This window comes from Leptodactylus fuscus, chromosome 4 (genome assembly GCF_031893055.1).
Source record: "Leptodactylus fuscus isolate aLepFus1 chromosome 4, aLepFus1.hap2, whole genome shotgun sequence".
Lineage (NCBI taxonomy): Eukaryota > Metazoa > Chordata > Amphibia > Anura > Leptodactylidae > Leptodactylus > Leptodactylus fuscus.
The window spans coordinates 194,370,705-194,387,662 of NC_134268.1; the positions used below are offsets into that span (position 1 = coordinate 194,370,705).

At 43.7% G+C, this 16,958-nt stretch overlaps 1 protein-coding gene across 10 annotated transcripts in view; it reads right to left on the minus strand.

Moving 5' to 3' along the window:
* Window positions 1–16,958, minus strand: part of DIP2C (disco interacting protein 2 homolog C) — a 346,599-nt gene that overhangs the window by 149,617 nt on the left and 180,024 nt on the right. For 5 of the 10 annotated variants that reach the window (XM_075271574.1, XM_075271578.1, XM_075271579.1 and 2 more), the window contains 5 exons: window positions 16,523–16,648; window positions 14,947–15,156; window positions 13,330–13,359; window positions 12,718–12,855; window positions 1,081–1,212 (listed from right to left, as the gene is read on the minus strand). In XM_075271574.1, the coding sequence (XP_075127675.1) occupies window positions 1,081–1,212; window positions 12,718–12,855; window positions 13,330–13,359; window positions 14,947–15,156; window positions 16,523–16,648 (636 nt within the window). The remainder of the gene's footprint in view (window positions 1–1,080; window positions 1,213–12,717; window positions 12,856–13,329; window positions 13,360–14,946; window positions 15,157–16,522; window positions 16,649–16,958) is intronic. The other 5 variants (XM_075271580.1, XM_075271582.1, XM_075271581.1 and 2 more) reach the window with 2 other exon arrangements.

Here is a 16,958-nt window from a genome sequence, read left to right on the forward strand (position 1 = left end):
GGTCAGACAATATTGAGCATGATACTGAATATCTGCCTCCATGGAATACAATCAGGGCAGAATCTGTTGCCGATCGGGTGGAATTCACTTAAAAAATAGGTGACAGATTCCACCATGTCAACAGGCCATTAGTTTCACAGATATCATCATTCGGGATTGGGAACAGATAACCTTTGATCACATCTGTGTTGGAGTCTCCATAAGAGACTCCATCGCAGATTCCACCGAAAATCGGTGGAGAGTATAATCCTGCACAAAGGGTTGTATAAAACTGGTTAAAACCCAGCAGACTCCCAGTGGACCCCATTATAGTCTATTGGGTCTGCGGGTAACTAGAGATGAGCGAGTAGTATTTGATCGAATACCTCGCTTCCATAGGAATGCGTGTAAGCGGCCCAACACCAAGGGGATAAGCGCAGTGAATATTTGATGCGCTTAACCCCTTGGTGTTCGCTTACACGCATTCCTTTGGGAGCGAGCTATTCGATCGAATACTACTCGCTCATCTCTACGGGTAACAGCTGTTTTAGTGGGTGGGCTCTCCGTAGATTGAGTCCCACAGCGCAAGTCTGAACCTAGCTTTACATATAAAAATTCCAATCCTGACTGTAAAAACAAGGTAAAGAATACTGAAAGGACAGAAGTGGAGTTACGGTCAGAATTTCAGGGAAAGAAACCAAAATGTGTTGACTTGAGTCATAGAAAAGTGGTCACAATTTTGGTAAAATTTGCTGAAGTTTACAATGATAAAGAGCAATACAATTCAAGAGAACCACTACTTACATTACCCAAAAACAAACAATTATTTCAGAATTTTTGGTAAGAAATCTGTGCTATGCCGTTGCTACGTTATTCCTCCTGAATATTTATAAACTAAGGGACCATCGGACATTACGTCTCCTCTTGCCAAAGGGGTGTGTCTTTAAATAGTTTGGCAGCACTGATTGGACAGTGTCAAAAAAGTGTAAGGACACACCACCAAATGGTGACACCTAGTTGTCAATTTATTCAAAAATTTCTAAGAGGAATATCAAAGACGCAGCTCCAGAATTTTTATCAAATCTCCATGTAGTTACTTACCATCTCCTGTTTCCATAAGTTCAGCATTCCCATATTTCGAGGTGGCCCGCGATGTTGATCCCTGTGGTCGCTCTACTTGTATGGAGTGCTCTGAGGTGTATGTGGTAACATCTGGAGGGGCTGAATGGTTTTCTGTAAAAACACAGAACGACTTAGCTATAGAGGAGACGTCATCCTTCACTTGGAAACAGACCACAAAACGCAAACATTGAATTGCACCAGAATCTCAGCACTGAACAGAGGACCAGAATACCTAGAACCTGACATATCAACAGTTCATTTCGCACAGTGCAAACAGAGAACGTTACTAACACATTACTGATAGAAATCTACACCAAGCGGCCATGACAGAGGCTTTGCAAAACGTATAACAGACATCCAATCTGTAATGAACAAAATGGGAATACTAGCTGAGGAGTCAGCCAACAAAACATAAAAAAGGGAGGGGGTAGACGGAAAGGCAACCAGTGACTATCCAAAATTTCTGGGTGTGTGTGGGGTGACAGGCAATTTTCACAGACATATCAGGTAAGCACAGGCGTTGCGGTCAAGCATTTCTTGCATTGCTTTCAATACAAAAATACCATATCATATCTAAAGCACGTAAACATCATATATGCCCAATATACAATGTTTAGAAGGATTACGACCTGATAGGTAATGCAGTTTTTATTAGCTTGGATGACACATTGCCCATGTTTAATGACCACTACATCAGATATTTATATATGGCGATAATTCATTTCAGAAACCATTGCTGCCTTAATGGAGAAAGCATGAAGTCAACAATACATCTTCATACGTAAACTGCTCCGGTTTCTTCGTCATTGGTAATGAATTACAAGAAATAATGCTGTCCAGTGCTGCTTTCCAGAATTATGAGCTCGTGGATATAATAGGATCGAGTGTCAGGCTGTGACTATGAAATTATGGCATCATGAAATAAAAAAATTCTATAAAAGCCATATGAAAAAGAAAAAAATAGGAAATGACTTGGTGAATTCAGCGTAGCAAGCAACAGTGCAAGTGTGAGATATAAGTGTGAGATATACTAGTGACAGTACACGTGTGAGATATATTGGTGACAGTACAAGTGTGAGATATACCATACCTCTCAACCGTCCCGATTTCCGCGGGACATTCACGATTCCGGTGACGTGTCCCGCGGTCCCGGTTTGGTGGGAGGTATGTCCCGATTTCAACTCAGATCTGCGTCCGGAGGACGCAGATCTGAGTTGTATACATACGCGACTAAAGCAAGGAGCTGTCACAGTTTAGCTCCTTGCTTTGCCGCGTCCTCCGGGCTACTGGCTGTGTAGACGCGATGTGATGACGTCACATCGCGTCTACAACTGTGTGCGAGAGAGAGAGGCGCAGAGAGAGCGGCGGGGGAGCGAGGAGAAGGTAAGTTTAATGTGTGTACACTGAGGTGGAATGTGAAACTGGGGGCAGATGAAGGAGGGGATGGCATGACACTGGGGGCAGAGATGGAGGGGGCATGAATCTGAGGGCAGAGATGGAGGGGACATGAATCTGGGGGCAGAGATGGAGGGGACATGAATCTGGAGGCAGAGATGGAGGGGACATGAATCTGGGGGCAGAGATGGAGGGGACATGAATCTGGGGGCAGAAATGGAGGGGACATGAATCTGGGGTCAGAAATGGAGGGGACATGAATCTGGGGGCAGAGATGGAGGGGACATGAATCTGGGGGCAGAGATGGAGGGGACATGAATCTGGGGGCAGAGATGGAGGGGACATGAATCTGGGGGCAGAGATGGAGGGGACATGAATCTGGGGGCAGAGATGGAGGGGACATGAATCTGGGGGCAGAGTTGGAGGGGACATGAATCTGGGGGCAGAGATGGAGGGACATGAATCTGGGGTAGAGATGTGGGGACATGAATCTGGGGGCAGAGATGGGGGGGCATATATCTGGGGGCAGAGATGGGGGACATGAATCTGGTGGCAGAGATAGGGGGACATGAATCTGGGGGCAGAGATGGATGGACATGAATCTGGGGGCAGAGATGGAGGGACATGAATCTAGGGGCAGAGATGGAGGGACATGAATCTGGTGGCAGAGATGGGGGGACATGAATCTGGGGGCAGAGATGTGGGGACATGAATCTGGGGGCAGAGATGTGGGGACATGAATCTGGGGGCAGAGATGTGGGGACATGAATCTGGGGGCAGAGATGTGGGGAGATGAATCTGGGGGCAGAGATGTGGGGACATGAATCTGGGGGCAGAGATGTGGGGACATGAATCTGGGGGCAGAGATGTGGGGACATGAATCTGGGAGCAGAGATGGAGGGACATGAATCTGGGGACAGAGATGGAGGGGGGACATGAATCTGGTGGCAGAGATGGGGGGACATGAATCTGGGGGCAGAGATGGGGGGACATGAATCTGGGGGCAGAGATGTGGGGACATGAATCTGGGGGCAGAGATGTGGGGACATGAATCTGGGGGCAGAGATGTGGGGACATGAATCTGGGGGCAGAGATGTGGGGACATGAATCTGGGAGCAGAGATGGAGGGACATGAATCTGGGGACAGATTAAGGGTGTATATGAAACTGGGGGAGAGATAGAGGGGGGACATATAATTTACGGGTGACTGTAGGCGGATTATACTGTGTGGGAACACGTGAAAAATGAATGAGGATGGGCGGAGTCAACATAAAAATGGGCGGGCCATGTTTGTCCCTCTTTCTACTTTTCAAAAGTTGGGAGGTATGGATATACTAGTGACAGTACAAATGTGAGATATACTAGTGACAATACAAGTGTGAGATATACTAGTGACAGTACAAGTGTGAGATATAAGTGTGAGATATACTAGTGACAGTACAAGTGTGAGATATACTAGTGACAGAACAAGTGTGAGATATAAGTGTGAGATATACTAGTGACAGTACAAGTGTGAGATATACTAGTGACAGTACAAGTGTGAGATATAAGTGTGAGATATACTAGTGACAGTACAAGAGTGAGATATACTAGTGACAGTACAAGTGTGAGATATAAGTGTGAGATATACTAGTGACAGTACAAGAGTGAGATATACTAGTGACAGTACAAGTGTGAGACATAAGTGAGATATACTAGTGACAGTACAAGTGTGAGATATACTAGTGACAGTACAAGTGTGAGATATAAGTGTGAGATATACTAGTGACAGTACAAGTGTGAGATATAAGTGTGAGATATACTAGTGACAGTACAAGTGTGAGATATACTAGTGACAGTACAAGTGTGAGATATAAGTGTGAGATATGCTAGTGACAGTACAAGTGTGAGATATAAGTGTGAGATATACTAGTGACAGTACAAGTGTGAGATATACTAGTGACAGTACAAGTGTGAGATATAAGTGTGAGATATACTAGTGACAGTACAAGTGTGAGATATACTAGTGACAGTACAAGTGTGAGATATAAGTGTGAGATATACTAGTGACAGTACAAGTGTGAGATATAAGTGTTTGATATATTAGTGGCAGTACAAGTGTGAGATATAAGTGTTTGATATATTAGTGGCAGTACAAGTGTGAGATATACTGTACTAGTGACATAGCAAGAACAAGTCCATTCACAAGATTGAAAGGGTTGTCCAGGATTTCAAGCAACTCCAGAAATGGACGGGAGTCTAGGTTCACATCTGCGTTGGAGTCTCTGTAAAAGACTCTGCTGCAGATTCCATCTCAGTGGCGACAAAAGTGCTGCATGGAGGGGTCCTCGGGTGACATTGTTAACCGTTTTTTAGTGGAAGGACTCTCCAATTTTCAGGTCCCCAAGCAGATACAAATGACCAAGAGACGAACGTTAGTGTGAACCTAGAGTCAGATCCTGTTTCCCTCGTGCCAGGACTCAGTGCTGTAAGCCGTGATACTAGCATGACCATGACAACAACAAGTGGCCTCATCGGTCACTGGCAAAGAGTGATGTCATCAATAACCACTGCGCCCTAAGCATGTAAGAGAAACTGAAGCACAACCGGACAAAGGAGCTGATTGCACATGCCCATCTGGTGTAAGTGGCTATTTTCTTGTGGCCACTTACCCCAGCTTACTGTGTAAGCGGCCACAAAAAAAATGGCCGATTACACCAAGTGGGCATGCGCAGTCGGCTCTGCCCGAGGTCCAACAGCAGAGCCGACTGTGCATGCCTACAAGTTTGAAGCCAGCGCCGGAAGAAGACACGGGGAGTGGCCGTTCCAGAAGAAGATGGAGGCGTCGCTGGAGAGTTCTCTCGCAGCATTGGGGATACCCCAATGCTGTTTGAGCACTGGGGACTGCCCCAAGTGCTGTGAGAGAACTCATTTGCATATCGAAGAAAACCAGGTTTTCTACCGAACGGTGGCGTGGAGAAGACTTCTAAAGGTAGGAGAAGAATAGTCTTTCTTAAGCTTAAGCCATGAAGCTGGGGGCACAGATGGGGGGACATGAGACTGGGGGGCAGAGATGGGGGGGGTGAAGAAACTGGGGGCAGAGATGGGTGGACATGAGACTGGGGGGCAGAGATGGTGGGGAGAAACTGGGGGCAGAGATGGGGGGGACATGAGACTGGGGGGGCAGAGATGGGGGGGGGAAACTGGGGGCACAGATGGGGGACAAGAAACTGGGGGCAGATGAAGTGGACTGGGGGCAGAGAAGGGGGGACATGAAGCTGGGGGCAGAGACGGGGTGAGAAGAAACTGGGGGCACAGATAGGGGGACATGAAACATAAGCGGTTCAGCCCCACCGCCAACCCGCAGACGAAGTCGCGGGTAACTGCCAGTGTGTGTGTGTGTGTGTGTATGTATATGTATATATATATATATATATATATATATATATATATATATATATATAAAGAATTTTTGTGATGGAATTATGACAAACAAATCCTATTAATATTATAAATGTGAAAGTTTGTGGGTTTGTGTGTTTGGATGTTTGCATATTCGGATGTTTGTTCCTCAATCACGGAAAAACCACTCCACCGATTTGGCTGAAATTTTCCACAAACATAGTTAATACACCCGATTAAACAATAGGCTACTTTTCGTCACAATAGCGCACATACGTTTGTTCCAGGACCCCCACAAAACCCAAACTCACACCACCATCTCTGCAATCTCACACACTTTGGACCATAGCAAGCCCCAAAATTCATATTGCCCTCTGCAGCCTCGCCCCTAACCCCACACAATCACATATACATATACTTTACCACTTTGCCCCTCACCTTAACAATACTCCAGGAGGCTCTTTTTAACACTCCGACCCAGCCATGTTTGCCGACCCCCACTACTCTGACAATCCGTGACACCGCCCACCCATGTCAATACCCCTAGGCGGTCTAATAAATGCAAAAAAAAAAAAAAGTTTAAAAAAAGTTAAAAAAAATATAAAAAAAATAAAAAGGATTAAAAATTCAAATCACCCCCCTTTCCCTAGAACACATATAAAAGTAGTTAAAAACTGTGAAACACATACATGTTAGGTATCCTTGTGTCCGAAATCGCCCGCTCTACAAAGCTATACAAATATTTTTCCTGTTCGGTAAACGCCGTAGCGGGAAAAATGGTCAAAAGTGCCAAACCGCCATTTTTTCACTATTTTGATCCTGATAAAAATTTGAATAAAAAGTGATCAAAGCAATAACATTTCCCGAAAATGGTAGAACTACAAAGTACAACTGGTCCTGCAAAAAAAGACGCCCTATACATCCCCGTACACGTACGTATAAAAAAGTTACGGCTGTCGGAATATGGCGACTTTTCAAAAAATTATTTTTTAACACAGTTTTGGATTTTTTTTAAGGGGTCAAAATGTAAATAAAACCATATAAATTTGGTATCCCGGGAATCGTAACGAAACAAAGAATACAGGGGACATGTCATTTTGGTTGCACAGTGAACGCCGTAAAACCAAAGCCCGTAAGAAAGTTGCAGAAATGCATTTTTTCTTTAAATCCACCCCATTCTGAATTTTTCCCTGCTTCCCAGTACATTATACTGTATAGAATAAATAATGGTGGCATCATGAAGAAAAATTTGTCCCAGGAAAAATTAAGACCTCATATGACTCTGGGAGCGGAGAAATAAAAAAGTTATGGGGTTTAGAAGGAGGGGAGTCAAAAACGAAAATCAAAAAATGCCATCGGCGGGAACAGGTTAACTTCAAATACTTCTGTCCCAAAGTCACTGTGTAAAGTTTCTCACAACACCGTATATATAGCAGCTCAAATACAAATTAACTTCAACACAAAAGTCTCACGTATTCTCTGAATTACAGCAAAAACAAGATACAAACTTACATTTCATATCCCATCCCTTATACACAGTACGAAAACATTACCCGCGCCTGTATATACCCACTTCTACAATCACCGCAGACGAAGTCGCGGGTAACAGCTAGTGTTAAATATTTTGTAAGTAAAAAAAAAAAAAATGTAAATATTTGAAAAACGTGGCCAAGTCCTAAACTATAATAATCATTACTCATGGTTACCAGCGGCTCTTGCAACCCCCCAAAAAATATTAGCAAAATAAAAAAGATATTGTAAGATGATTTAATGACCTCCAGTCAATGATTTCTAGCTTCAGTCATCTCCTAAATGGAATCTGTCACCTTGAAAACACTATCCAATCTATCAATAATCAGTAGCATGGTATACAGCAGGAGTAGCGGAGAAGACGGATATGCGGTTTTGTGGGGAGAAAATTGTATAATATATAACCTGTGACTTAGGCTCACTTCACATCTGCGTTCGGGGATTCCGTTCCCTTCTCCGCATGAAAAATGCAAAGAGAAAAGCGCTGTAAGCAGGACTTTTCTCTCCGCATTTTTTGTGCGGAACCACACAAATCCCATTATAGTCTATAGGCTCAGGGCGTTTCCTTAGGTAACCGCTTTTTTATGTGGATTAGGTTTCCCCAAGTGGAACAGAAACTCGAACGCAGAAGTGAACCGGGCCTTAGAGGTTGAAATCCCTGCTCTTTTTATAGTTAGGGGCCCAGTGGGCGGTGTTGCTAAATAATTGGCAACCTTCCCTGTATGATCATGTAATTGGGGCCGCCCACTGGACTCTTAAGCATAAAGAGAGTTTAAAAAAAAAAAAAAAGTTAAATGTTATACTGAAATTTTTGGTAACACCAAGTTCTGATGGGATTTAGACTTCTCTTTGGTTCCTTTTCTTAATTTTGTTAATAGACAATAGTAAATTATTAACGCTCCCCAACTACTTTGCAGCATTTCTGCACCCACCGAAAACTTTTGCACAATACTGTATATGCCCATGTAAAATGTTGCCATGCTTTTATATAATTGCCCGTTCCATCCACCCTAGTGGCAGCATGTGGCCCTGAAACCCCTATTAGATGGCATACAATAAAAGAGTAACAGTAGTGTATGTAAAAAATGAGTCTTCGGGTATGTCAGATTCTTTCAACATGCAAGAAGAGACGCGTCCCAATGATTGATGGCTTCTTCCACTGAACCATTCTGAAGTGGCATCAGTGTTTACTACACAGACAAATTTCCCAGACAAACCACCCCCTCCCAAACACGCAGCGGGGATGTATCAAAAAGCATCAGCGAGGAACAATTTGGAAGTACTGACCCGAGTCACGTTAACCTTCCATCATACATCAAACTCTAAATACTCCATTAACGTCTCGCAACGACAAGAAATACTGCAAGCCCATGCTGGGGTTTTGTCTTAATGCTCAACAAGCCTCACGAGCGAAACAAGAAACGGAAAAGGGAATATATCTGAACAACGACAAACAATTGCTTATACAGTATGTTAGAGGGGTTTATTTTCTCAGGGGCAAAAGGGTTGTGGGAGAGTGACCATAAAACACTACAAACAGGCACAAGAAACCACAAAAGGGGAACAAACACATTCCAGATGCATAAAGAAGAAAAATTCATATAAAGTAACAAAAATACACAAGAATTCTGGCTTAATCCAAAAAGACTTGGGTACATGCCTTATTTTCTATGTGTTTTAGACACTTTGTATCTGACTATCGGACACGTCTTGATGAAAAAGAGGGAGGAGCTTAATATATAAACCTGTGCACCCACCAATCTCGACATGGCCCCAAAATTCTTGACAACGCGCCAAGACTCTCTGGTCTAACTTTGCACTGTCTAAAAGTTCGATTGTCTATCTGCCCTACTGTATTTACAATTTGCTGCCATTTGGACACAAATTTTTTTACATTTTTGTGCAAAAATTTTTACACAAAAATCTGGCAAAAACGGCAGCAGTTCTACAGATTAAATGACTCCAAAAACTTACTTGAGGTGAAATTCATATTGCCATAAGTAAAAAGGGCCACTTACTGGCCAGGATTGAATGAGTCTGAACACGGAGGCCTTCACGTAAGCCCATCGATAAATTATTCTTTGGGCCCTCCAGTTTATAGATTGGGACTGTAGCTGGGGCAGAAGCATCAACTATCTCCACTTCAGTAGGGTATGTTATAGATGTACTGATATAAGGACCTCTATCAGGTAAGTCATGTTGGTTCATGAACAATGATTACTGTATAGACATGGTCGACCCATTAAGAGTCTCTATTAGTGGTGGCAGGGGTAAAGAGGATGAGCCATACATCATAGCCCCTCCATAATAACCCCCCCCCCCAGTAATTCCCCATCTGATAACAAAAAGGGACTATTAGAGGAACACTAAACCTAGAAATAAAGAGTAAACCAAAGATATAGTTGTCCTACAGCACTTTCTGTAGGACCCTAAAAAGAAATAGGTAGAAATCCTACAGAGAACACAATGGATGCTTAGACAAGTGGGGTGACCCTCTGTAGTGCTGAAGACAGGGCACAGCAAGAAGGCTTCTGCTCCTGCCAGTTGTCTTACAGCCAGATACAAGACAGTGAGGAGAAGACGGGACATTATTTGGTTCCTGTGACTTCTTTATACATTTCTCAGGTTTATTTGTAAAATGAGACTAATAGGATCAAAGAAAAGGAGGAAATTCAGGGAGGAAGTGCCAGGAAGATTTTATTTTTAATTTTTTGGGGCTTTTTATCGTTTTGTTTTTTTTTTGTTCCTTTAGGAAGAACAAATGTTGGCAAATTTAATTTCCTTCCATTCTAAGGGCTCTTCTAGTCTGCACCCATAATGTGTCCTGGCTTTCAATACACTGTAGCAAATTGATGTGGGTCCATTTTTATTTTCACAATGTTAGTACCCCTCCTCTCATACAGTAACCTCTGCTGTCTGAACTCCCCTTGTATACATTGGAAAATGTGCGGCAGACCAACAAGCAACTTTGTGCCTATACAAATCATGTTTCCGGTCAATATTATGTGTTTGCTTACCTGTCAGTGGATTGGGCTAGGTTTACATGGGACAAGGATTGTACATAAATGTTCATACGAATTTGCCTTTAGCAGCTCCTTAACTTTTTGATTTACACCTCTCATTGCCCGACTTCCATCATGAAGCATACTATGCCCTAAACGGACTTGGCCTCACTTTACGTATCAATAATACTAATATTCTACATGTCTGAGAGACTACTAAAATAATTTTTTAGAAAACATTATAAAGACCATTATACAGGCAGAATGTTATAAAGTAAGAAGCTGAGCAGAATGACATATAATTTTACGGAGTAATATTCAGTATACCGTAACTTATTTCATTCATGTAAATATTTGCCTTTTCTGGCCTTAGGAGTCATATGGGCAGTCCTATATAGGGATGGACAGCTTTCCCTGTATGAGTGTGTTACAGCAATAGCCGTCAATCACTGAATAGGACCACTGATTGGATAATCAGCATAAAAAAGCAGGAACTTTAATATATAAAATGTGTTATATTGAATCATTTCTCACCATACTGTATAACAATCTGCTCAGCTTCACCTGCTCTATAACATGCTGCCCATAGAGAGGACTACATGTACAATGTGATGGGTTCCCTTTAAAGAGGTCCAGGATCTAAAGGTAACTGATACTGAGGACCTATCCACAGGATAGGTCATCATTATCAGACTGGTCAGGGTCCGACACCCAGACCCCATCCCAAGAGAGTGGGAGTGGGCTACAGTTACAGCCCCCATCACTACACTGTATGGACTGGAAGCTCCATACATAGATGATTGAGACAGGGACAGGTGTCGAAGCCCAACCAATCTGATACTGATGACCCATCCTGTGAATAGGACATCAGCATCAATTACCTTCAAATCCTGAACAATCCCGTTAAAATGTTCATGCATATATTGATCTTTTAATTTTCCTTTTATGTGGGACCTTTTTGAGATTATAACCAAAGAGGACCTTTCAACACCTCCAACGACTGAAGTTCTTTTCATCCTTTATTAGACTCCAGATCTGATTTCAGCAAAGATCTTTATTGTCTGACAACTAAGGGTATGTTCACATGGAGGAAAAGGTTGCAGAAACTTTTTCCACCTTGTGAACATTCTGTGCCGCTAGCCACGACGGGATGCCGACGCAGCATCTGCATTCCATCGAGGTATACTGATCCTGACTAAGTCCGAATGAATGGGCCTAAACAGAAGAGTGTCTGAAGCTGCGAACACTGTGGCGGATTCAGCTGTCGCTTCTTTTTTCGGCTACTAGCTAGTGGGGAAAAAAAAGTGAGCGGCTCCCTTTGAAGTCAATGGGAGCCATTTTTGCAAGCGGATTCCGCGTCACAATCCGCCTGCAAAAAACGCAAATGTGAACTAGCCCTTTTTCCAGCGCAGTTGGAATGGTTTCTCTAGCCAGCACCGTTCCTGAGCAAGTCGTGCAGGTAGTTGATGCCAGATATGCTAGACCAGGGGTGCTCACACTTTTTCAACGTGTGAGCTACTTTATTAGCTGACCAAGGCAAAAGATCTACTAGGGCGGGGGCGGGGCGGGCCTATGGGTGGGGCCGGGCGGATCGTGAGAGCAGGAGACAGCGGCGTTCAGGGATCCCCGCTGTCTGTTTGTTCACAGCGCAGGCTGAGCATTATCTCTGGACACTGGCAGGCTGGGGCTGTGGCAGCCCCGCCTGCCAGTGTCCGGAGATGACTCTCAGCCTGCACTGTGAAAAAGCAGACACCGGGGATCCCTGCATTCCGCGATCGACCCATACGTCCTTTGCGATCGACCAGTAGATCGCGATCGACGTACTGGGCACCCCTGTGCTAGACTTTCCTAGGTCAAGTGGGTGGAGTCAGACAGGAAAAGGCAAGTGGGTGTTACTCAAGGCATCCATCAGAACTCAGACTCAAACCCCCATGCCTGCTCCCATCTGACATCACCCACTTTACATTAGAGAGTGTAGTAAGAACATCAGACTCCAAAACTAACTTCACTAATTGCTCAGGAACAGAGGGGAAAAAATTCCAACTGCACTAGAATCAGTGGAGCGGTACCTATTAACAATTGCTAAGACCTGGAGGTGATGAAAGTTCCTACTCACGAGTTCACAAAATTTACTATAAACAAACATTTTACACTAGGCCCAGCATAATTTTCTTGTAAAACCACAGTACACCTAGTAGTGGACCAACTCAGGGGAACAAATCTGGAAGGGCACAACATTACACCAAAAATATGGGGGTAAAGTAATGTGAGGGAGGAGCAAGGAGTTTGTGAAACTTTATGTACTCACCATTTTTAGGTGTGCTTTGCCAATGGCAAGAAGCACCTTTAGCACTCGCCTGATTCTGTCCGTTTGACGTTAAGAAAAAGCCGCGACCGCTTGTGTCACATGACTCATTTTGAAAGTGATCCTTGATGGAATGCACAACTGTCAGTGAAGGTAAAACACACCAAGATGTGAGGGTCGCCTTTCAGCTAAGCAGTGAAGGAGTTAATGTTCAATAACAGTTTATAATCAAGGTGGTCTTATAATAAAACTCACAGATTATAAACAGATTTTTTGTTTTTCCAAAAAAAATTCTATGGCATGTCTTAGTCTACTATTCATGAAGTCCATTAGGCACACTCAATATCAATAGCGAGTGGTGGTCATCACCGTTATCTCAATATCATTATTGCCCACCACCACCCAATAATAAAGTATGAACCCATCTGTCAATCCCCCCCCCAAAAAAAACAACCCTCCTATTGACATTCAATGCTTTTGGATTTTATGTAACATGACCAGGAAAGAAGCAAATTGCCATACTAGGGAAAGGGACAAGTCAACATAACAAGGAAGAAGCTTGGGCAGCTAGCACTGGAGAGCAAATTCAAGATGCAAAAAGTCAGCTATACATACTGTGATACTGTCCATCTGTCCTCCTATTCCCTTCAGGAAAGAAAAGCAATTGTAAGCCAAGACAGCAAAGGCTCTTGCGAGACAAAATACACAAGACGTTGAAGATATACTACAGTAGAACCACCAACACTCATGGCAGGAAGCCATTGCACAGGCCAAACAATTGCCACAAGACTAGGAATTGGCAAAATTTGTATGCTTCAATGGTTCCTAACCATCTGCTAGGCAATTCTCATATATAGGATATTGTTTCGGCCCATAACATGGCTTTGCTGCTTAGGTGTAGTCAGTGGACTCTTTATATAGATGACGTAACAGAGCCTGTGGAAGTCAAACCAACATTTTAATGTAGTGAACTTTTCATAGCTTGTTTTGAGCCAACACTCAAAGGTAGAGGTAGACGTGATGAACTCAATCCCTTAATCCAGACATAATCTGACATTGCATAACATTCAGTCTGTTGTTGATTTCGGCTCCTATGCACTGGAAATGGCCATTTTTATCACGGACAGTGATCCACGTAGCTGTAAACTAAGCTAAAAGATGCACAGCTAACCATCGATGAGGTGAGCCTGTGCCAGAAGAAGACACAGGAAGAGGACGTTCCTGAAGAAGATGGAGGCGGTGCTGGAGAGTTCTCTGGCAGCATTGGGGACGCCCCCGGTGCTGTTTGAGCGCTGAGGACCGCCCCCAGTGCTGCAAGAGAACTCATTTGCATACCGGCAAAAAACGGGATTTCTACGGAACGGCAGCGCAGAGAAGACATTTAAAGGTAGGAGATGAATAGCCTTTCTTAAGGCTATTCTGACGTGTTAGGAACAAAAAATTGCTTCTGAATGATAGGATCCCTTTAAGCCATTTGGCGATCACCATAAAAATTGTGTTTACTGCATTGTATGGTATGTTATAATTACGGTGATGCAGACCCCCGCAGATCAAAAGTACTGAGACAGTGCGGCTTCAATGTATGAGTGCGACTGTAATCTAAGGGTATGTTCACACAGAAGAGAAGGTCGCGGAAACCTTTTCCACTTTGAGAAAACATTCCGAATGGCATCCTGCTCCTGATTAGGCCCGGGCCTAAACAGGAACGTGTGTCAAGCCGCGGACACCGCAGCTGAATCAGCCGCAGCTGAATCAGTGGAAAGATAGGTCATGTTGCATCTTTTTTCCTCTACTAGCTAGCGGGAAAAAAAAAGCGAGCGGCTGCCATTGAAGTTAATGAGAGGTGTTTTTTCAGGCAGATTTTGCTTAGAAAATCCTTCATTTACAACAGTTGACCTGTAGATTATCTTGTAGGGTTTCTGCCTCCCATACAGAGGGTTCTGGGTTCGAAACCCAAGACAGAAAGAGGCAGAATAAAAGTCTAGTACACGGGTGGAGGAGGGTCTGGTCTCTGCGCTATAGGAGTCCTAGAAGATGGCTGCGGCCTGCTGGATTGAGTAAATCGTGGTGCTGAGCTGTTTGAATTGAATCGAAAATTCTCTTTCTTGTCAAGTCACAGGGCCTGAATAAAAATGGCCAAATAAACATAGATAGTCATTACCTTAGGTCTTATAGGTCTTCTGTCAAATAGAAAAATCATTACATGAAGTCAGTAGCTTGGTTATTACATACCTATATGTGTCTGGGCCATGACGTCTGCTAATCTGTGTGCGGCACTGCTGCCCCCACTCTGTGTTGAAGAGGAAGAAGTGGTTGATGTGGTTGACCCATGGATCGCTTGGCTAATCCAGTGCTCCATGTTTATACTTCCTTGGCTTGAGGTGGGAGTTCCCTGGGAGTCCCCTTGTACTGATCCTTCGTCCTCTGAGCCTGAAGAGGTATCTGCCAAAAAGTACAGACAACATTATGTACCAGGGGCCAAAGATTGTCAAGGGAAACCCAATGCTTGTAGATGATCAGAAGGAACTTCTTATGTTGGGCAAGGAGCATCATTGCTGCCCAGTGACCGCTCTCATAAAAGCCACAAACTGGTCATGAATAACTACAGTATAAGAAGTGTTACTATAAGTGGTATTACTGACATAGATAAAGAAGAATGGTATTTATATGATGATCTTTTATATTCATTTTTAATGATAAATTATTTCTACAATTGCTCAGACCGATGTAAACAAACCTAACGAAGGTTCTACATTTTGGACAATTCCTACTTGTTGAAGGACTCCTTGACAATCTGATGTAATTTGTAGGCAAACCTTTGACTGAAAATGTCCTCCAGACTGAGAGCCACTCTTTGTAGATGCCTTATCTGTGGCCAGGAGGTGTGTGATCCTGAAAAGGAGGTCTACTTCTAGGGGTTGTCCAGAATATGCAATTTTTTTCAAGGAGGCCATGGAAGGTGGAAAAAAACACCACACACCTGTCCTTAGTGCTCCAGTGTCTCCTACCGTGGTCTGGTCCTACCGCTCCCAAGGTCTTGTACCAGGAGAAGTCCTCGCCACATCTCACCTAAGGAAAGGACACGGGACGTCACAGGTGTTGCATGTGAGTGACGTCCTGGTTCCTTTCTTTAGGATGCTGTTTGATCTCAGTGTAACGTGAGGCGAGGATTTTCCTCGGAAGAAGTACGTGGGCGCCGCAGGACCAGACAGCAGCGAGGGACACCAGAGCACTGGATAATTCCTTATTAAGATATATGAGAATGCTTTTTCCTAAGGTAGACAATGCCTTCAAGAAAACTACTCTATAGACTATTATGTATTTCAGGGATTTAAAAAGGATCCTTCACCATCTCTGCTAACTCAGTCGGGCTGATTTGAGCACAGCTTGAATTTTTCTCTAGCCCCTGACATTCCTGAGCATTCGGAGCAGCACAACTGGGCTCATCACTGTCAGATGGGCGGTCCAGGGCTGGAGCAGAAAGGGACTGCCCGCCTGACAGTACAGATTCTAATTAGAATCTTGGGCGCTGAAACTAACTGCACTGATTGCTAGGGAATGGTGGGGATTAATAGGAATCAGTGAAGCTGTGCAAACTGAAGGAAGCAAGAGCTGGACTTTTTGGAGGTGGTGAAAAGTCCACTTTAAGCAATAAATTTTATTTTTTATGTATGAAAAGCTACTGTATACGCCTTAGCTTACTCTTGCAACAATTTGCACAAGATGCATTTATAGCAACATCCAACAAATAATATATAAAACCATGTTTTCTATGAAAAATTAAAAAAACTCTTCTGTATTAGCTCACCTGGGGGTGTGTATGCATCCATTGATGTTTGCACCACAAGGGAGCGCCGTTTTGATGGCATGGGTACAGCCATTTTCCTTTCTTTATGTTTAGCAAGGGCCGCCTGGACTGCTTCTGTATGTACATCTGAAAAAAAACAGTAATTCAATGTTTGTCGCTGATGCACTGATCTATAGCTGCATTCACAGTCTCCGGACTTCTACAGACATAAAGCTTAAGCTACATGCATATATTGGAGTGCAGGTCGAGAGGGGACCAATGTTATAGCGGAATGCACTCGGATGACATCCAAGACCCATCCAAGTGCAATTGGTCCCCCATTGACTTCAACAGAGAGGACTCAGTTACAATGCAACGGAGTGGGATAGGGCGTGCTCTATAATTGTAATGGAGCATTGCACCTCCCATTGGGAAAGACTCAGCACACGCAGCTGTG